General features: G+C 32.8%; 1 protein-coding gene across 1 annotated transcript in view; it reads right to left on the minus strand.

The window, feature by feature from the left end:
• Positions 1 to 23811, minus strand: part of LOC140441274 (protein couch potato-like) — a 335845-nt gene that overhangs the window by 23829 nt on the left and 288205 nt on the right. Inside the window, exon 8 of the mRNA XM_072531890.1 lies at positions 8981 to 9161. Within this exon, the coding sequence (XP_072387991.1) occupies positions 8981 to 9161 (181 nt within the window). The remainder of the gene's footprint in view (positions 1 to 8980; positions 9162 to 23811) is intronic.

Here is a 23811-nt window from a genome sequence, read left to right on the forward strand (position 1 = left end):
TGCTGTTCTTGTTTGTCCTAATCTTTGTGTAATTTCTTCCTCTGTTGTTGCCTTTTTCGTGATTATAAACCCCAGGTATTTGAATTTATCCTTTCCTTTGATTGTTACGTTGTCATCAATCTGTAGATCTTCTATGTCTTCTTCACTTGTAGATAGGTACTCTGTTTTCGCGAGGTTAATATCTAGGCCAGCCTTGGTATATTCTTCTTGTAGTTTCAATGCAGTTAGATCAATAATTCTACCCATAAAAAAGTTATGTTAAATAATAATATCTTGTAACTAGCACTATCTATCAGAGTAAGATATAAAAACAAATTCATAGGATGTATCAGCTTCCAAAATAACATTTAATTACAATGTTGCCAGTAGTTTCGGAAAAATCGTAAAAAATATGTAATTTTTTTTCTTCAACGTCCGTATCTTGAAAAAGGATGACGGTACAAAAAATTTTTACTAAGCAAACCCCAATTATCTTTTAGCTTTTACCTATCCTAGAGACGGTGTTAGTTTTTTTTTAAACATCCTGCATAATAAAATAAAAATTATATTTTTTGTATTTTCAAAGTGTAATTCATTTAATTAACTCTAATACTCTAAAAATTCTTTTATATTAACTTTTTTGTTTATAATTTATACCACTTTTCTTACGATTTTTAGTATTTAAATTAGCCTCTTTTTGGAAGAAAAAACTAGGGTATAAAACTCAGTTATAAATGAAGCCGTCATCATTTATTGATTGATGTACATTATTGATTGATGTAAAAGTTTGAACATTTTTGGAGTGACTATATTAGGATTTTTAATGTGCAACAATACAATAATTAATTGTCATTCATTTATTATATCATTTATATATTTTGTCGTAGAGTACTTAGTCAAAAAAAAAATACTGGAATTATTTCTTTTCAGAGTAGTTACTCTTACTTATAATCGTACGTTTTTTTTTCTCATCTTTCCATTGTTTTAATATTATTATTTAAAACTCAGGTTTCACTGCCATAAATTACCGATGGTTGTATTACTGTCCAGAATATTCTTGTTTATTTCTCTTGATATTAGCTTCGATTCAATAACATTACGTAGTGTTTCCATAACTTTATATCTTTTTTCAATTATTTTCTATTATATCTTCTTTTTTAAGTGTCATATCTGAATTATCCGATGTAAGCAAGCACCATCGTCCATTCGCGAATGGTTTCTAGCCAAGAAACTTGTTTTCCTTCTATACCTCTCCTGCCTTTTATTTTACCTTCAAGAATGTATTGTAGTAAGTATTCTATATCTATTTCCTCTCAAAATATATTTCAGGTAAGATATTTGTCTGTGTTAAACAGTCTTTAGTAATTCTCTAAATTTGTTGATCCTCCTAGTAATTCCTCGTTAGTTTTCTTTGCCGTTTAAGATATCTTCAACATCCATCTATGAATTCTTATTTCTAATTCTTCTATTTCGTCCATGCTTGATACTTTTAACTTCTGTTTCTGTAAGAGTATGGACCAAACATAGCACTTAATATTTCTTTATCTTAGTTCTAAACTGAGACCGTTATTGCAAACAAATGTCTTCATTTTCAAAAAAGTTGTTTTATTCATTGCTATTCTGCTTTTTATTTCTATGTCTGGATCTAGTTGGTCCGTTACTTCATTTAATCGAAGCTCTGCATCTGGATGTGGGTTACGCCTAAAAACTAAAAATGTGGTTTTGTTAGAGTTTATTTTATTGCCCATTTCCTATCCTCATCATAATTACTGTATCGCCCTCTTCTTCTTCTTCTTCTTCAGCCTCAAGTAATCCAAATTCGGACATAGGTCTCCTTCAAATCAATCCAGTGATTTCTATTTTGCGCCACTTGCTTCCAGTTGTATCCTCCGATCTTCTTAATGTCATTAGCCCATCTCATTTGTATTCTCCTTCTGCTTTTCTTTCCTAACCATTGTCTCCATTGTTGTATTTCGTGATTTCATCTTTTATCCTTTAGTCGGGCATTGTGTCTCACGAAGCTCCATTTTAAATTTGTAGCATGTTCTCCTGCGTCTTTTACTTTGGTTTTGCTTCCAATCCATTTATTTGTTTTTTTTTTGTCTATAAGGCTCACCCCGAGCATTGATCTTTCTATCGCTCTTTGTGCCTTTACTATTTTATCCATATTAGACTTGGTGGGTGTCCACGTCTGTGAACCATACGTGAGTATAAGGAGGAGACACTTATCGTAAATTCTGGTTTTCAAATATTGTTTTATTTTAGTGCTTTTTAAGATCCAACTCAGTTTTCCAAATCCTACCTACGCTAACCTTATTCTTTTGGTAATTTCGGCAGTTTGATTTTCTTTGTTAACTTTCATTATCTCTTCCAGGTAGATGTATTCGCTTACTGTTTCTAAATTTATGTCGTTCAACGTTATTTCTCTAATGTTCGGTGTATTTGTCATTAAGGTAAACGTACCGGTAATTGACACAGTACCGGTAGTTAACACTTATGACTTTACATCCTAAAAATAAGAAAATCATTTTGTGTAAACCTTGTATTAGTTTCAGGTTTTAAATTTTTCAATATGGCAGCAATCGTTTTCAGACGTGAACATGCTGATCTGTGTTTTTACTGAATTTCTTGTTAAAAGTGATCAGAAGGTAAGCTTTAAAAATTTTATTTTTCTTTATTTACGTAGTACTTTTTACTGAACTAATAGATGTGTGCAGGCTAAAAATATCTAAATCATAGTGCATTTAGTACTGTAGCTTAATTACTGGTGTGTAAACAACTTTATTTTTTAGTGTCAATTACTAGTACAGCTATTTTGAAAATGTACCGGTAGTTAACATTTGTGTCAACTACTGGGACAAGGACGGTTTACTTCATATCATGCATATTTTGTATTACTTATATTCAATACATAATTCTGTTTATGGAAAAATACTTTTGAAATCTTTAAAATGACTCTCACTAGTATTTGACACGTGTCTACTACTGCATCAAATGAGTGTCAATTATTGGTTCCTTTCTAGGTTTTATCATGCCGCCAATCAAGGGTCAAATGTTGTCTTACTCTGAAGAACAAATGGAGGCCGCTAGAGCAGCTGTATTGGCCTGCGGGGTCGTTGGAAGGGCAGCTAAGAAGTTTAAAGTTCCTTGTGCCACTCTGACATATAAGGTTAAAGGAATTATGTCACGATGTCGAAGAATGGGACCGGGTCCAATTTTACCACATGATGAAGAAAAAATTGTAGTCCAATGGATATTTTCGATGGCTAAAACCAGATTTCCTGTTGGAAAAGATACTTTACTGGAAAGTGTTCAACATCTAATCATACAGTTAAAACGTAAAAATCCATTCACAAACAATAGGCCCAGAAGGAGATGGTATGAAAGCTTTCTAAAACGACATAAAGAAGTAGCGAAGCGACCAGCTCAAAATCTTACTGTAAGCACATCTTCAGTAACAAAAGAAAATATCCAAACATGGTATAAAGAAGTACGCGGATACTTAGATAAACATGAACATCGGTTCATTCTAGAGGATCCTTCCAGAATTTTCTTAAACCCGAGAGAAAGTGAAGTCCTAGCACAGAAAGGAGACAAAACTATGTACCAGCGATTTAACAGTGACGAGAAGGAATGCCTGACCCTCTTGGTTACCGGGAACGCAGCTGGCCAGGTACCACCGCCTATAGTAGTGTTTAGATACTACAGGATTCCGAAGGAAATTGCTATGAGTATTCCCTAAACTGGGGAATAGGGAAATCGGATTCTGGGAAAACTTTTAGGATTATGTTCTTTTCTTATTTTTTTCCATCTTTATCCTTCAATGAGATTATTATAGGCTTTCCTAAGTTTGATCTTAAGCATTTCAGGCCTCGTTTTTTTTTCTATTATTTTGTCTACCTTGTTTTCATTGTAGATCCTTAAATTTTCCTTTACTTTCCTCTTTAGTTGTTTATTCAATTCTTTGAAACTATCGGTGTTTCACTTTTTTTTCGGTTAGCAATGTGCGTCTCTTTTCCATCAACCGTTTTTTTACATAACTTATTCTGTCTTCTTTATTTTTCGTTTTCTTTGCAACAGTCAGTCCTGCTTTCAAGAGCTTTCGTTGCATTTCTTTATTAATTGTGTTCATGTCGGAATATTCTTGTTGATAGTCATTTTAGATACGCTAATGGTATTGTAATATTCGCTAGAAGTTTCGAAAAACTACAGACCATGATGACGCAGCTATTTCAAGCTTCGGAAAAAGTAGGTCTTAAGATGAACTTGGAAAAAACAAAAATGAGGTAAATGTACCAGCATTTGACTACTGGATGAAAAATACAAATTTTGGATATAAACGACGCATTTATTTAAAAACACAAAAACTTTAATAAAACTTAGGTAATATCTTACATATCATCTTACTATCTTCTGCAAGTTGATATTTTTTTTTTGTTTGGATATTTATCCAAATAAAATAACGTGATGCCTTCTAACAAAATACAAAATTGGTATTTAAAAAAAATTAACTATATATATATATATATATATATATATATATATATATATATATATATATATATATATATATATAGAGGCATACAACCAAATAGAACAAGCTGCACAAAATAGTGGTCTTAAAATCAATCAGACCAAAACAAAATATATGCAGGTAAGTAAAAACGCAGAAATAAGGCAGCCACAAAATATAACAATAGGAGAATACAACATAGAGGGGGTAAAAAACTTTATATACTTGGGATCCCTAGTCACGTCTGATAATAACGTTACGGAGGAAGTGAAGAGGCGAATATTTATTGTAAATAAATGTTACCATGGCTTAATTAGACACCTAAGATCAGATAACGTCGCAAGAAAGACAAAATGCCAAATATATAAAACCCTAATAAGACCGGTACTCACATATGGCTCAGAAACCTGGACACTCACTAAAAGAGAGGAAACGTTGTTAGCTACCTTCGAAAGAAAAATCTTGCGACACATATATAAGGGCACAAAAGAAAACGGAATATGGCGAAGACGATACAACTCTGAACTATACAAAATATACCAGGATCCGGATATTATCACATTCATTAAAATAGGACGGCTGCGTTGGATAGGACATGTAGAAAAAATGGAAGAAGGCGAAATACCAAACAAAATATTCAAACAGATGCCAATAGGAAAAAGAACAAGAGAAAGACCGAAACTGAGATACTTAGAACAAATAGAAAATGATATAACAACCTTAAAAATAAAAAACTGGAGAAAAAAAGCACGAAACAGATCAGAATGGAGAAGAATCCTGGAACAGGCCAAGACCCAAAAAGGGTTGTCGAGCCAGTGATGATGATGATGAACTATATATATATACATAAAACAAGTTCTGCAAACAGGTAGGGATCTTTCTACTTGGAAGATAACCTTCCTGATTTGAAACCGATGAGTAACTATTTCTTTTGTCGTATTAACTTTTGTGTAAATCTACCAAACTTTCAAATTTAAAATAAAGGTAACGAAGAGTTAAGATTCCATTAATTTTATCAATAATGCCTACGCTAGTTAAAACTCCATTTTGGAGAATGTTTGATTTGTAAAATGTGTTTGAAAACCTAACTAGGATTTCAAGTAAAGCAAACTTTAGTTGGGAGAAGGTAAATATTCTGATACTATATTTCGTAACCCACACATTTATCTCTGAAAATTCTCGAAAATACACATATCTTAGAGTAAAGTGAATTTCATTAAACTGAGGAAGATAAATATACCGTATAGTACGATCCTCTTTCATTATAATAACAACTAAATACACTGTTAAACGATACATTCAAGCGCAATTAGTTTGGTACAGTGTGATTATACTCTAAAGACAACCCCGAAACTACTTCCTAAACTATAAAACTTAAAAACAACGAGAAATTAAAATCGATGGCAGATTTTTAAGTGATCTTAGAATTGCCGATGACATAGTACTTGTAAGTACCAATACAGAGAAACTACTCTACATGCTAGACAAAGATTAAACAAGATTTTGCGAAAATCGGTTTTAAAATGAATTTAAATAAAACAAAATTGATGTCAAATCAAAATATCACAATAGAGTTAAATGGAACAGAATTAAAGGAATACAATTACATACCGGCAAACGAATGGCAAAAATACCTGACGGAACTGTTTAGGAAAGGAAAATAATAATCAACACAATAACGTACCTGACTTAAAACACGAAATAGAAATCAGTTTTTAGAAAGTAGCAATAGCTATAAATTCACTTAAAAAAAGGGACCAGGACCAGACGAAATAACTAGCGAGCTTTTAAAACACGGAGGAGAAAGTATAATCCTAGAGATGACAAAACTTATACAAAAACTAATATTGCACTGCAAGATACCAGGGCATAGAGAAAGAGCATAATGATACCAATGTTCAAGAAAGGAGATAAAGAACCCAAAAATTATAGAGGTATAAATCTACTAAACACTGAACTTAAGCTTACCACAAAAGTCCTAACCAACAAAATCAATCAACTAACAACTTTATGAGATAAACAACAAGGATTCATATCCGGAAGATCCTGCGTAGACGCCGTATTTGTACTAAAACAAAACACAGAAAAGGCCATCGAGTACAATAAACTGTAAAGGCTTTCTATTGCATCCAAGTCGAAGACATCTTACACCTACTGTATAATAGAAACATACCAATCAATATTATACAAACCATCGAAAACATCTACTTCCATAATCGAATACAGGCCAAGATAAATGGAAAACTAACACGTTGTATACCAGTACAAACCGGAGTCAGACACTTAGGTGACTCGTTAAGCCCACTTCTCTTTAATATAATAATGGACGAAATAATACAAGTAGTACGTAAAGGTCATGATTACAGAATGGGGAACAAAGAAATCCAAATATTATGTTATGCAGACGACGCCGCAATAATCGCCGAGACAGAAGACGAGCTCCAAAGATTAACACACATCTTCAATACAACGGCCAAGAAATACAATATGATAATATCAGCAGAAAAAACCAAATGTATGACAACATCTAAATACCCACTACGATGTAAAATCAAAATTGATGGATAAATAATAAAGTAGGAAGCAAGGTTAAGATATTTTGGAATAGATATAACTAGTTGCGGAGATGTTGAAGAAGAAGTACGACAACAAAGCTTAAAAGCAAGCGAAGCAGTGACACTCTTAATTACACAATCTAGAAAAACAAACACCTAAGACAAGACACAAAAACAAGAATCTATAAAGCAGCAATTAGACCTACATTAACATACACGGCGGAGGCAAGATCTGACATATCTAAAACGAGACGACTACTAGAAACAACAGAGATAAAAATGCTCGACGAATATCAGCGAAAAGTCTGTTGGATAGGGAGAGAAGCGAAAACATAAGAAGAGCATGCAATATAGAAGACATAAATGGATGGGTGACAAAACGGAAACAGGAGTGAAGGAACACATTATTAGAATAGCAGAGGATAGAATAGTACGAATAGCACGAGATAAGTCACCAAATGGACGAAGAAGTATTGGCAGACAAAGAAAACGATGGTGCGAAACAGACTTTAAAGTCTACATACAAAAAGGAAAAAGAAGAAGAAGACTTAGATGGAAATAAGATTGAAAATGTGGAAGAGTATATAAACCCATATAGGTCAAACGATCAAACTAGGCAACCAAAATCAAAGGGCAGAGATAACAGAAGAATTCGAATAACTTGGGCATGGGGTATTTAACAGTTGTATTCTACCACTTATGACCTATGGAATGAAGAGCGTGATACAGAGTTATCAGCTAATATATTAAGAACAACACAGAGTGCTATCGAACGAGCTATGTTAGAAGTTTCTCTGAGAGAACATGTACGAAACGATGACATTTACAAAGGAAATGGAGCTGGTTAGGACACCTGCCACAACAAAACAACAGAAAATGGAGGAGAAACATTATACATTGAAAATCACGTGAGCACAGTCGTAATAGAGGAAGGCCACAAAAACGGTGGCTAGACGATATCAAAGCAAGTCGGAAGAAACTGGCACCAAAGAGTAGAGAAATCATGTCCAGGAGTGGATGCAAAATGGCTGAAGAGAAAGAAAAAAGCATGAATTAATAAATTTTTAGTTAATTGAACTACGATAATGAGGTCTACAGTACAGAGGATCAAATCTGACCAAACAACCATTCAAACTAATCCAAAAATTATACAAAAAAACAGAATACCACAAGAATGGAGATCAAGCATTCTAATATCTCTTTTCAAAAAAAAACAACACTAAAATTAACAACCAAAGTGATGAATGAAATTATAACACTAGCAGAAAGAACAGTAGATTTTAGTACAATATTTATGATGAGGCAAATGCAGGAGAAATCATTAAGATGGAACAAACCAGCATATTTATGTTTCGTGGACCTTAAGAAGACATTTTACAGGGTCAAATTAAAGAAAGTTATCCACTTATTGTACGTCAAGAAGAAAAGAAATAATCAAAATGATCGAAAATATCTACCGGAACAAAACAATAAATAAAAATGAAAAAAAGTAGAAAGCTTAGTATATCACTGAAAGTATAAAAGACTTAATGAATAGGAAGTGATATTTATTCACACATGTGGAGAAATTTGGATGATTGAATTTATAATAAACAATTAATCAATAAGGCAGCACATAGTAAATAATCATCTTCTAAGGCGCAAGTGCAGATACAAATGTTATTTCAATTGATAATAATTGTTTAAAATACCAAAAAACATACTGCAAGTATTGTAATTATTTACTTATCAGCATATTAAATTTTCTATTGATCTAAAATTTCATTTTAAATAGTTTCTGTAAAAACTAAACTTAACCAAACATTTTATGTATTAGTTCATAATATAAGGACGTTTTTTATATATTGCAATAGTTTACCAAACATTTAATTTTAATATATCTTGTTCCAAAATGTTGTATGTTAATGGATATCAGATGGAAAGGAAAACCGACCTCTGCAGCCATTTTGCTTTTGGCGTATTCGATTCGGATGGGTCCGCGGTCCGAGGAAAGAAGAAAGGAGCCCTGGAGGGCAGCCATGACATGTGCAGCGCATCTCACGTCCTGGTATTCCATGAAGGCGACTGGGGATCCACCTTTGGTGTGCATGCGCAGGCGACAGAAGCCAGGGAAGCTGTGCACAAGAACACAACACAGGTGCTGCTCAGTGAATTACGTGATTTTTTGGCACACAACTTGTGGGCGGCGTGTTTAAGTTAAGTGATATACGAAAGTGAGGGCACAACTTGTATATGTTGCCAGGGAATTTCACATATTTACAACATAAACATTTTTAAATTAAGCACTATTTTTCAATAAACTCTAAACATATAAGCTTTCTGAATTATTTTATTTTTACTTGAAACCCTGCAACTTTATCTAATTTTTAATTGACAGCAACATTAAGTATTTATCGTTTCATAAAATTTACTTTTGAAATCTTTTTTATATCTTATTCTAGTGAGAAGTTTGTTTAAATGAAGAGACATTTTTAACAGGGTGCTAAATCGAGACCAGTTTACTCTAGTAATGTTCGCTACTTGTTCTACTCTAGTCAAATGATCCCATGAACTTTTGAATTTTATTAGTCTGTATAGACGGGCTTCAGATAGTACAAAACGATATCCTATTGAAATAACCTTGGAAATATTAAAGGCTGTAATAAAAATCAAAAAGATAGTATTCGTAAGGAGATCGTTTTGTTCCAAGACAATAGGTGTTCATAAACGAACAATTAAAATTAAGACTCCATCGACTCATTTGTGTAAAAACAATAAAATTTGATATTACTTTTTTCAGTCTCGATCTACTACCCAGTTACTGTACTTAAAATATGTAGAAAAATATATTAGATATGCTCCATGTAAAAAAATTAAGAAAGAAAAAGTGCTTTCCTTATTTCAAAATAGTACCTCTATTAATAAGATACCTCTTAACACGTTAAGCTCCCGGTGGCATCAATGTGATGCCTCACTAAACCATATTTTTGGAACAGTAAGGCATCACTCTAAGGCCACACTACAATTTTGTATTAGGGATAATGTGGCATCAATTAAAGAACACACAGCTGTATAAATCACTTGGTAAGTTGGACAGGGTGATTCAAGGAACAAAATATTATGTCCTGATCGGATATGAGACGGTTTTTACGAAATATATGAAAATTATAAAACTTAATGAAAAGATAGAAGATTTTATTCAGAATACGCCAAATATAATAATATAACACCTTATTAGTTGAAAACAGCATTATGTGTTGAGAAAAAACAAAACATACAATAATCCAATCGTTTCAAAAGTTTTTTCAGAAAACGGTTCATTCTACACAAAAAATGAATAAACAGGTTTGGTTTATTATTACAAAATTATCTTAGCTATATTTTTTATTTGAAACATTTTTTCTATGATATACAGATTCTTGGTAAATTTTTTTCCGTTTTTACCCTTCTACGGGGGGTTTTAGAGGAAAGCCCACGGGTAAAAATGGTATATTTTTTGTATATTTTTTGGCGTCCTAAAATTCTCGGAAAAATTCAGCTTGTTCGTATGATTTTTAGAGGTTCAGTGGCATTTTCGTCTCTGATGACTGGAGTATATGTTGTGTTTTTAAAAACGAAATAACTTCAAATTGTTCATAAAAAATAAACTTTTTTTAATTGAAAAATAGTTACAATGTAACGAACTCCTTATATCATTATATTAAAAACGCATCACCATTTTCGCTATCAATTATTATTGTATAATGAACAAAGAAACAGAACAAGAAAATTAATTTTGTTTTTACAGCTATGGCTGCACAAACCGCAACATCGATTAAATGCGAAGGCTGTTTTCTTGGTATCTAGGTTGAAATAGGAAATAGGGATTTTTTATAACGTGTTAGAGACAGTTCTTATTTTATATAAGCTTAAACATAAATTTAATATCGAACGAGAAACTACATTATTTTGTATAATATTATACAGCAATCGACAAAAAAACTGGTAAGGCAGGAAGTTCCCATATTGTTAAAATGCTATTTTCTTATGACATTGTTGTTTTGTAATTAATATATAATTTGAAGTAACCGTCATTGTTGAATTGGAATTGCTTTTTTTGTCGTTTCGGCCTCAACCTCGGAGACAGTTTAAAAAATATTTCAATTAATTAAATAATTGAATGACTTTGAACAAGGATGTCGTATTCAACGATATGTTTTTAAATATATAGAGGCTGATGACTTTGGGACCGATAAGAGTTAGAAGATCAAAGGCGCCAATTGTGGTTTATGTTCATTTTTTGGTACCTTTAGTATAACAATATTTTACTGTATGTTTTTTTCTTTGAATGATTATTCTGTAGTCTAAAAGTTAGTATTATCATTCCTCTTCTTCTTCAAGTTTCGCTCCTATCGGAGATTGGAAATTTCTTTAAGCTGATTATGCTGCACTGTCAAATGCCTTCTCAAAATCAATAAAACAGGCATATACTTCCTGATTTATATCTAAGCATCTCTGCGAAAGAACACTTACTGCAAACAGTGCATCTCGTGTTCCCAGTCCTTTCCTAAATCCCATTTGTGTATTACTTATGCCTTCATCTAATTTCTTATGTATTCTATTGTGAATTACTTTTAAAAACAATTTCAAGACATGACTCATTAAGGCTATGGTGCGATGTTCATTGCACTCCTTTGCATTGGCTTTTTTGGGTAGCAGTATGAATGTTGATTGGAGCCATTCTTTAGGTATTATACCTGTTCTATATAACCACTAAGACAAACCACTAAGACAAATTCTAATAAAGAAAAATATAGACAGCCGAGATATTCGAATTATATGCAACCTATATTGGAATCAAACAGCAAATGTGAAGGTTGAGGGTAGGCTAACAGAAGAAATTCAAATCCGTCGAGGAGTCCGGCAGGGATGCATCTTGTCGCCACTTTTATTTAATCTGTATAGTGAAGCTATTTGTGAACAAGCACTCGAGGAAGAAGATCTTGGTCTGATAATAAATGGTGAGACGATCAACAATATAAGGTATGCTGACGATACGGTTCTCCTAACGGGAACGCTAGTAGAACTACAACATCTCGTTCAAAGTCTCAATATATACTGTAACAGTTACGGCTTGAAAATTAATTTGAAAAAAACTAAATTTATGGTAATCACGAAATCAAAGAACATCAGAGCTAATCTTGTAATAGACAATACAACGATTGAGCGTGTGTCCTGTTATAAATATCTAGGTGCTTGGATCACAGACGATACTGATCAAACAAAAGAGATTAGATGTAGAATAGAAATCGCTAGATCAGTCTTTAATAGAATGCGCAAACTCTTTTGCAATCGTGATATCAATATAAAGTTACGAATACGAATGCTGCGGTGTTATGTCTTTTCTACCCTGTTGTATGGAGTAGAGGCTTGGACACTAAAACAGTTGACCACAAAAAACATCGAAGCTTTCGAGATGTGGTGCTATAGGCGCATTCTCAGAATATCATGGATGGACCGCGTCACTAACACGCAAGTACTCCAAACTTTAGACAAAAGATGCGAAATTCTAAATGAGATAAAAACTAGAAAGATGGAATACTTGGGGCACATTGTGAAAGGTTAAAAGTACGAACTTTTAAGAAATATCATGCAGGGGAAAATTAAGGGCAAAAGAAGTGTGGGAAGAAGAAAAATATCGTGGCTTCGTAATCTACGTGAATGGTTCGGGTGTAGTTCGATTGAACTTTTTAGGCGCGCTGCTAACAAAGTCGCAGTGGCCATGATGATTTCCAATCTCCGCTAGGAGTGGCACGAGAAGAAGAAGAATATATGGTATTGAATAGATCCAAAAGAAGATCAATAGATTCAGTATTCACAATTTTGAGTAATTCGATAGGAACTTCATCAGGTCCGGGAGATTTACCACCTTTAGCTTATTTCATTGGATATTCAATTTCTTCTCGTATAATGTCAGGCCCAGTATCATCCTTAAATTCTTTTGGTGCTTCTGTTCTCTCTTTGTCTTCAAAAAGTTGTGCTATATATTATGCCCATCTCTGTTATTATGCTATTATCATTAGTAGTAGTTTTATATTCTTGGAGTAATCTGTGTTATACCAGTTAGTATATGTATTCTCATATTTTGCTATATTCTGTATGATTTTTTACTTTATAGATAGCGTATGTGTTGTATTTTTAAATATTTAGTCTAGTATATTTGTTTCCTGTCATACATTTTACATGTACTGTTGACTTAGCATTATTTTCTGAGTAATTTTTGCTTTGATATTTATTTTACCTTTGTGACAAGTGATAGAAAAGACATGTAGACATAATTGAATCAGCAGGAAGAGAAAGCGGACATCTCACAAAAATCAAGTTAGCGAGAAATAAGAAAAAACTTCCTCTGTTGAAAACTATCCAGTATTTAACACAATTTTAATTACCACTGTATAGAGCAATCCATCACTGATAAATATTAAAACACAATTTAATGAAGGCAACTATCAGAGGACAGAAAATAAATATTTATTTATTGGACATATCCGGTTTTAAGACAACATTATTATTTTAGGATTATTTATTATGATATAAACAATACAACACAAAATACCAAGATAAAAAGAAATACATCAAAGTTCTTCGGATTCATGGATGGCCATGTAAATAAGGAATCATAAAATATCTTGTATCCAGGAATGTTCTCATCCAAGTAGGGTGCAAATTTCAATAGATGTTCTAATTTTTTTTCTTAATCGGAACTTTGACTTAAGGACAGACCAAGTTAACAGGTAGTGACTCTACTTTGGTGGTATTTTGTTTTGACCTCCAGCTCCATCAGAGAAAATGTGAAAGTGTTTCACTTGCTCAGATACATATATTTTAATATAATCCATTATGAAGGAACACACCTCGTTAGGGCTCTTTTTGCCTAATCCTTCGTGATATACGTAGAACTAGCTTTTACCGGTTTTAAGATCGTATATGTTAAATACACTGACTGTAAGTTGAATTAGATAAAATGTATCTTGGATAGGTGTTATTGGAAGAAATATATTTTGCATATAGTCAATGCATATTCCTCCTAACGATGGATCCACTTTGGTAAGGGCCTCTAACTCATTCATGTTAGCATAAAACTTCTTTGATCGACGTATGTGCACCATCTTTTCAGCTATTGCTACCCTCTTAGCATTATCATTCAAATTTTGGGACTTTAAATCTAGTTCTTCGCATTTGCTGCAGGTGTCAATCTGAGGCCTGCCGAAGTTTCTGTTTCACTTCGCGTCCAGTGTAATGTGCTAGTTTGACAGGAAATGACTCAATATGGGCTTTTATACTATTGACTATTAATTCAGGTTTTGCATTAGCTGGTTTTTGTTTACCTCTCATGCCAACAGGTACTTGTCCTTTTTCTGAAAGCTCTATCAACCGACCAACTCTTTGTTTTGTTATAGCATGTAGACTTAAAAATGCAGATTTACAAATAGAATAAACTCCTGTACTTATTGGCACTCTGAACGAAAATGAGTGTTCATGTAGATTTCTTCTGTTATCTTCAGTTTTCTGTCTAGGACGCCGTCGGGAAACTGTCAATATTTTAATAAGGGACTGAAGATAAGCATCTTAAGCATTTTTGTTTTCTAATTTATGAAATTTTGTAAAAATCTCTTCTCTACATTAACGAGGAATCGCAAGAAAGCATTTCTTCTTACGTCTACAATGTAACAAGTCTAGTAAGAATTAAATATTTAACAAAATTTGAGGTTATAACAACATACCTGCATGGTTCTAAAATCGTTTTTCTTGGAATAGTAGGACTTTTATAACCAGTACACTGTTGTCTAGATTGTCTTGCTTTTTTATTGATAACAGCCTTCCAATACTTTGGATTTCGCCTTTTTTAATTTTTAATTCGAGATTATCATCTTGTACACCTTCCATAGTAACGAATGACAACTGTATATTGGGACCAATAGACATGCGTTATAAGTTTTGTAGAAAAATTGGACATGTCCAGGACTTATCCGGTTTTTCCACAATACCATAACTTCTAATACACATAAAAGCATTATTAGTATAAGGACATGTCCGGTTTCTATACAAAACGGCGCGTCTTCATACTTGGATTATAATCTCCATCTCATAATGGATTTCTGCCAAAATATCAAAAATGCCTATTTATGGACACATCCGCTTTCTCTGCTCACCGATTCAATTATGGAAAGCAATGAGAGCAATGCATGAAAAATTTATAAAGAAACAGAGGGACAAATAAAGTTAGCCAATGAAATAACAAAAACAATCACCGCAACAGAAGGCCACAAACAGAAATGTAATCTATCACTTACACTTGGTCATCATCATGTGTACAAATTCCTAAAACTGTCCTCTATCGGCTGCTGCGCGAAATACTTCTTCTACTGTGATACCACACCATTGTCTATTATTACGCAGCCATGAAAGTTTCTTTCTACTAATCCATCTCTTTCCTTCCGCTTTTCCTTGTATTATATTCTTCTTCTTCAAGTGCCATCTCCGCGGCGGAGGTCGGCAATCATCATAGCTATTCGGACTTTTGAGACGGCTGCTCTGAAAAGTTCCCTTGTATTATAAAGCGAAGTAAATGATATTTCGGTCCTCTAATTTATAGCCAAAGTATTCCGTTTTTCTTATCTTTATGATGTTTGTGAGCAAGAGTTCTAAATTCAACATTTTAAAAATATCTTCAGTGGAAGTGTGCGAATCCCATGATATTTTTAGAATCCGTCGATAGCACCACAATTCGAATGCTTCTAATTAAGCATTGTGGTTTTTAATGTCCATGTCTCACAACTATATAATAGAATAGACCACACATATTTCAGAACCTTCTTACGAATATGTATCGACAGGTTCCTGTTACATAAAACTTGTTTCCAGGTCATAAAAGCCTTAAGTTATATTTCGATCCTGGTTATTATCTCTTCATCAGAGTCACAATTTACATTTCAACAGCTGCCAAGGTATTTAAAATTGTTTACGCGTTCTATCTACTCTCCATTAAGCGAAAGCAAACCTTGATCTATATTAATCTTTCCAACCGCCATTCACTTTGTTGTTGAAATGTTAATTTAATGCCCGCAGGCAATTGAAAAGTATATCGCGCTGTACTAGTTCGAATGCCTTATTGAAGTCGATGAAACAAACATAAATGTTCTTTCAGAACTCACAGCTTTTTATCTGGTATTATTCCTTCGCTGTAAATGTTGTACAAGGTAGTTAAGTAGGTAATGTTTTCCTCTGTTGTCCTACACTGGGACCTTTTTCTAACTGGTTGTCACAGGTAGTATGTGTATATGTATCATTTTCTGGAAAAGCATCGTCAAAAAGGTCACTGATATATCTCTCCCATTCTTCAGACTCTTGTTTGTGATCACAAATTTTCCCGTCTTCGTTTTTAAGTTCAAGAACATTTTTCAGTTTACCAATTCCGCAGGTATATTTAAGTTTCTTGTGGAGGTTGAAGCTGTCGTATTTTTATAGCGGTCTTTTCCCTCTGTACATAAATTCTAGGGCCAAGAATCTTTGGCTTACTTAATTTTTCTTTTTATAAGTTTGTTAATTTTGCGGTATTTGTTAATATTTCTATTTTTATGTTTTCGTGGAACTTCCATCAAGTCTAGGATTTTTTGTGTCATCCACCCATTTTTGCCAAGATTTAAGGTGATTTCAACGACCCTCTTCAATATCATCCTCACTCAGCCCTTTGCGTCCACTGCTGGACATAGGCCTTCCTCATTTTTGTCCATTGTACTCTATCTTGAGAAATTTTCATCCAATTTCTTGACATTTTCTTGAGATCGTCAGTCCAACGAGTAGAGGGACTTCCTCTACTTCTTTTGTCTAATCTCGGACTCCACTCAAGAAATTTCTTTGTCCACCTCTCATCACGCAATTCGGGAAACTACATCGGTAACTCCTGTTCTTCGTCTTAAGTCTTCATTTCTAACTCGACCACGAAGCGATATACTTAGCATTAACCTTTTCATTTTCCTCTGAGCTATTTTCAGCGTTTTAGAAGTTGTAGCTGTTAATGTTAAAGTTTTGGCACCGTAGGTCATCACAGGCAACATACATTGGCCAAGGCCCCTCTTCCGATAAAATCGAATTTTGTATGTCGTACCAATATTCGTTGATGGTTCTGTTTTCGTTTGGTATATTGTTTGGTATATGGTAATCTGTTACCACTGCTGGTTGTATTATCGTTTTACTGACAACCATCACCTTCGTCTTTGTGGTGTTTGCCTTTTGTTGATATTCATCACACGTTGTGGTATCATATTAATTAGATGTTGAAGTTCTTCGTAACTATTATATTGATGCCATTATTTTTGATACCACATTGAACACTATCCAATACTTTATAAAAAACGAACGCTGAATAAATGTTAAATATTAGTGGAGACAAAACGCAGCCCTGTCTTACTCCTCTTCGTATTTAAAGCTCTTCGGAATTATTCCAGTAAAATTTTTTAATGGTACGTAGGTCTTTATCATCAATATCTACCTGCTGAAGAATGGCTGTGAGAAGTGAAAGAAAATTGGATAATAATTACGAGTATAAATTACCCATGCTGGTAGAATACAAGATTTCAGTAATGGAGAAAGCAGCATAAAAATAATCGCTTTTGTTTTATAGGCTTACGAGTTTTAATTTGAACATTTTTAACAAGTACAGACGCAATACTTACCACGGTGAAAAAACATAAATAAATAAAGTCGTCGAAATGTGTCATTATAATTACATTAAATTCATTTTAAATTGCTAAGTCATTTTCTACTTTTCGTAATTAGCACAATTATTGCTTAATTACTTTTAACCTCAAGCAGTTTTTATTAAATCCACTGCGTAGAATGGTTTCATTCTAGGTACTCTATAATAAACCGTAGGTAAAAATATATATAAACTAATTTATATATACTATACTCAGTGACACGAATAACTAGTACGTCTATCATTTAAAAAAATGCTGTAAACTCTTGTGACTAAAATTATATGTAAATACTAATCACAACTACACTTGTGCAATGATCATCATGAACAGTAACAAAAACAAAACGCTAGTAAGCACTTATTTGTATATAACACGTATTATCCCACGAGCCTGTAAATCTGGCCATCGTTTATCTCTCAAATAAGTTGCAAACTTTAATCTATGATATTACTTAGAGCTACTCTGAGCTTATTTAGGTTAAGAGAAGCAAGGTCTTCGAATATTTCTACTGAGTGTCTTACACATCCTTGATGAGGCTTAAGTGCGAACTGTGTGTTGGCTACGCCATCTCTTCGTTTAAATATTCTTTCACAATGTGTGCGATATGGAGGCAAATTTTCCTCAACATGAAGGTGCATATAGAACAATGTATATACCTCTCACAATAGTGTAAAGAAACATGTAGAATACAGAATAGAGAGAATAGATTCACTAGACCCAGAGTCACCATACGGAATGGCCTTGGACTGAAAAATGGGGTATAAAGACTGATATTGACGCACTCTGTGAATGTGATAAAACACATGTATGTGGAACACCTGAGAGTATACAGACTTTGTCTATCACATGTTCCAAATACAAATGCAGTAGACGTAGCCCGATACTCGGCAGAAAAATTGTAGTCGGATCCGGACTCGAAAAAGTAAAGTAAGTATGGAATAATAAGAAGGATACAAAAATGTATGCCTATATGATACAAAAGTGAAGAAAAAGAGAAGTATAAAAGGCAGAAAATGCAAATCTAAACAAAATTAAAGGAAATAGTAAGTAAATAAGAGACGAGCAAAGAGGAAAACAAAGAATGAAATAAAATAGAATTCCAAATAAGACAAGAAGAAAGATTTGCATGTTTAACAGAAAATTTACATGTTTAACATAGTTTATAAAATGTTTAATTGAATATGAATTTACGGGATGCTAACATTTTATAGGTATTCAAATAACACTATTTTAATTACATCCCTTTTTTTAATGTATTTATCTCAAGTGATAATCTTGTTAGAATGCCGTCTCCATACAGAGGTTGGGTAGCATAATGGATATTGTAATTCTACCTTCGGCCAAGAGACCTTCTTCCTTGAATCTTTTCCTGTATTATGACTATCAAAATTTCATAGGATCTTCTAAATTTTATCACGTGACAAAGGTATTCCAGTTTTCTGGTTTGTATAGTATTGATTAGTTCTATTTTTTTACCACCCCTTTCCAGTACTTCTTAATTTGTAATTATATCAGTCTATATTTTTAATACTGTGTGGTATAACCAGAGATCGAAAGCCTCCATTTCTTTTTAAATTGCATTTTTTTAATGTCCAAGTCTCAGCTCCATATAATAATATTGAATATACAATGTGTTCCAACGAAAATTTGACTTTCCCAGAAAATCAGAAACTAAGAGTTTCTTCAAAATTTGAGAAAACAATACACTCTTCAATTTTTATTAAAAGGGGGACATATTCTCATGTAAAATTCATGCCCTTAAATGTAATCCCCTACTGCCCCTCATAAATCCCAATCATTATCAATTGGAATCTGATAATAATATTTTAAAGGATGAACTGATTTTCCAACAGGACAAGACAAGCTCTCATTATGATATACGCGTAGGACAATTTTTGAATCAAAGATTTCCAGGGCGTTGGATTGGCAGAAGGGGTCCAAAAGAGTGGCCGGCCAGATCACCGGATCTTTCGCCTTTGGATTTTTTTTTGAGGATACCTAAAATCAAAAATATACGCCACTCCGGCTACAGATCTTGCAGAGTTGCGACAAAGAATTGTAACAGAATGCCAATTATTGACACCGCAGGTATTTGCAAATGTACGAAGCTTTGAAAATAGACTGTATTATTCTATGGAGGTCACAAGAGGTTATTTCAGAGATTTAATTGCTTAATTTGATGAAATTTTATGTTTTTTGTTATTACTGATGTCAACGAATAAATCAGTTAAATCCAAAATTATATTCAAGGTTATTTCGTAAATTAAAAAAAATTAAATCCACAAGGAAACAAAGTTCCTGTATTTGGCTGTATACCATATATTAAAAATTTTGAATAAAATCCTTTATAAAAAGATATATAAAAAACCCAGTTGGGCTATGTTGCATTGACAAAACGTTTTCGGAATAAATATTCCATCATCAGTGTCCTAAAATAGTATTTAACCACTTAATTAAAAAGAACATGAAAAGATTTAAGTTTTGACTAAGGTTAATGTAAAAGTGTGGTTAATACTTACAAGTTAATACAGGGATGTAGCCACTAAATATGTGGGTAAAAACCCTTTAAAAATTATTAAATAAGATTTGATCTACATTATGTCTAATTTACAGTTAAGATGTTAAAGTTACCGTTGGATTGGTAACAGGGCGACATATGACTCTACATTAGTTGCGAGTCCTGAGACGGTATGTCTACGAGGACTTTGTCAAAGCAACTGATTGAAATGACAATTTTGGCAGGTTAAGACGGAAGTTATGACAGAGCAGTCAGTGTAACTGTATATGTCTATTTAAGACAGAAGCCAACGTTGTTTAAAAATTGTGAAAGTTGAAATAAAATGAAATTATAACAGTATCAACCATCAATGTTATTGTTTTAAATTATGTATGTGAAATGAAATTGTGGTGAGAAAATTATGTGATTATAGTTAGGCAACCAACTATACAGTGTCGAGTGGTGTGATGAAAAGATTCTTATATAAGGCCCTTTATGTTTTAATAACATTTGGTACCTGGAAAATGGAAACTAGACACTGGTGGAAAGTTGGGTTCTTGAAAAAATATTGGAATTGATATATTTAATATGTGAGGATGTTGTTCAATGAATGAAATAAAACTATTATGATATAAAGTTCATGTAAAAATTAACTTACAACTCAATTATATTAGGCCCTGTATGTCAAAAAACAACATTTGGTACCTGGAAAATGTAAAACTTCTTGAGTTGTAAGTTCATGAATATGAATATCTGATTGGATGTTGACAAACTGAGTGAAGTAGTTATATTTTGTGTGTTGACTAGTATGAAATGGACAAAATTTGATGGTTGAAAGTGGTTTTGTAATATATTGGTCGTAAAGTACTTAACTTATAACTTGAGAAAAAGCCCTATCTGTTATAAAGCAACACTAGGTACAGAGGAAGATAAAAGATTAAGTTATAAGTTGGTAAGTTGAATGAACTATTGGTCTATATTGACTATAATAGTAAAATGAAATTGTATGTGGCTCTGTTAAATTTGAGTAAAGAGAATGAAAATTAAGGTGTTATGAGAAAATTGTGATAAACGGATAGACTACGAGAGGCTGAGGTCCCCAGAGAACCGAAGCCAAACCCTGAGGGAATTGTGTAGAGAAGTAAAATAAGAATTTAATAATATGGAATGGGTGGTGGATGATGGATGATCTGATCTGAATTTGGGAGTGTCGAAATAGAAGCATGGAACGTATTGGTTATAGTGATTAAGACATGAAGTTTGGGTTGAAAAGAAAAGAGTGGGATAGGTAGAAAGTAAGATGTATTGGAAGAAAGGTTTTTAGAGTGAACTAAGGGAGATGAGTATTAGGTGAACTAATAATTAATATGGAATTTAATTGTAGAAGTAAATTGGGGATGTAAGTTAGGAGAATAGTTGGCGATGGAGAGGGAGAAAATCTCGATTGAATGAAACATGACGATTAACGCAATTTGGGCTTTTTTGTTTTTCTTTAAGAATTTCAAGATCTTCGTATAAATCTAATTTGAGGAAATTTTTTTGGGAGATATTGTGGATAAGTGAAACTTATCCACAATATCTCCCAAAAAAAAAAAAAAAAAAAAAAAAAAAAAAAAAAATTCCTCAAATTAGATTTATACGAAGATCTTGAAATTCTTAAAGAAAAACAAAAAAGCCCAAATTGCGTTAATCGTCATGTTTCATTCAATCGAGATTTGATGGTTGATTTGATGGTTGATACTGTTATAATTTCATTTTATTTCAACTTTCACAATTTTTAAACAACGTTGGGTTCTGTCTTAAATAGACATATACAGTTACACTGACTGCTCTGTCATAACTTCCGTCTTAACCTGCCAAAATTGTCATTTCAATCAGTTGCTTTGACAAAGTCCTCGTAGACATACCGTCTCAGGACTCGCAACTAATGTAGAGTCATATGTCGCCCTGTTACCAATCCAACGGTAACTTTAACATCTTAACTGTAAATTAGACATAATGTAGATCAAATCTTATTTAATAATTTTTAAAGGGTTTTTACCCACATATTTAGTGGCTACATCCATGTATTAACTTGTAAGTATTAACCACACTTTTACATTAACCTTAGTCAAAACTTAAATCTTTTCATGTTCTTTTTAATTAAGTGGTTAAATACTATTTTAGGACACTGATGATGAAATATTTATTCCGAAAACGTTTTGTCAATGCAACATAGCCCAACTGGGTTTTTTATATACCTTTTTATAAAGGATTTTATTCAAAATTTTTAAAAAAAATAAGTGTTGTGTAGAGAAAAAAAAATACCTTTTAAATGATGTGCCACTCGACTACACTTGCTATTTAAAAAAACTGCGGTTTAATGCGGGACAGTAGGGGGTTACATTTGAAGGCATGAATTTTGCATGAAAATTCGTCTCCCTCATAATATATATTGACGTGTTTTTTTAAATTTTGAAGAAACTCTTGGTTTCTGAGTTTCTGGGGGGGGGGGGTCAAATTTTCGTTGGAACACACTGTATATAACATCGAATGGTACGTAGTCTGATTTCCAAATTAATATTTCTGCACGTTAGGAGTGGCTTCATTTGTATAAATGCTGATCTGACAATCTCTATTCGCCTGTTTATTTCTGCAGTACGGTTATTGGTTTTATTGATCAGGTCCCAAGTACTGATATTTTTCTACTTGTTCTACCACGTTACCATTAATTGTGAATATGTGGTATATATTTTATAATATTTTTGTAATTAGCATATATTTCGTTTCTTAGCGTTTACAATATATAGCTGCATTTTAATTTAATTTTATATGGAACGTATATAGTAATGATTGTTGAATTATTGAAATGTATCGAACAGTAAAAATCTGGCTAAAAAGCCAATAACTCGAAATTGTAACAAAATTCATAAAAAAAAAACATAGTCAGCAAAATTAAAAATGTTAATAAAACAGTGAAATTATTATTATTTTTTCTCAAACCTGGCAACACATATCTACCAACTAATCTACGGGGTGTGCGAGGGCACATACATCGTTATGTGAGTGCATGTTATAACAAACCCTCAATTAGTTGAAATTAATCTAGAGTTAATGAATGTCATGCGGCACCAACAATATAGTAGTAATAAATGATATAGCGAAGGTGCTCGCGTTGGTTGATCATAAATGTTGAACAAGGTGTATATGAACCCTCTAAGTATGTAATAAATTTGGAAAAGTATGCAGAAATACATGTGATTGTCTACTACAAGTTTATTTTGTAAATTTAAAGAAGATTATCCATAAATAAAGTTAACTAACTTTATACAATAAGACGCAACCACAACCGCTATAAAATGAATGCCATAAGCAACGAAGTTTTTACATTTATATTCATTTAAATAGTATAATAAAAAACAAAACAAATGGAATTAAAAATATAATAGAGGAAGATCACAACTTAAAGTTACGCAACATGTCTGAAATAGATACATTGATTATTCTCTCTTGTCATTCTTTGATTGCAACGAAATTTGGTAACCACTTTTATAATTTTATCAAGGCTAA

Source organism: Diabrotica undecimpunctata, chromosome 5, assembly GCF_040954645.1.
Source record: "Diabrotica undecimpunctata isolate CICGRU chromosome 5, icDiaUnde3, whole genome shotgun sequence".
Taxonomy (NCBI): Eukaryota; Metazoa; Arthropoda; class Insecta; order Coleoptera; family Chrysomelidae; genus Diabrotica; species Diabrotica undecimpunctata.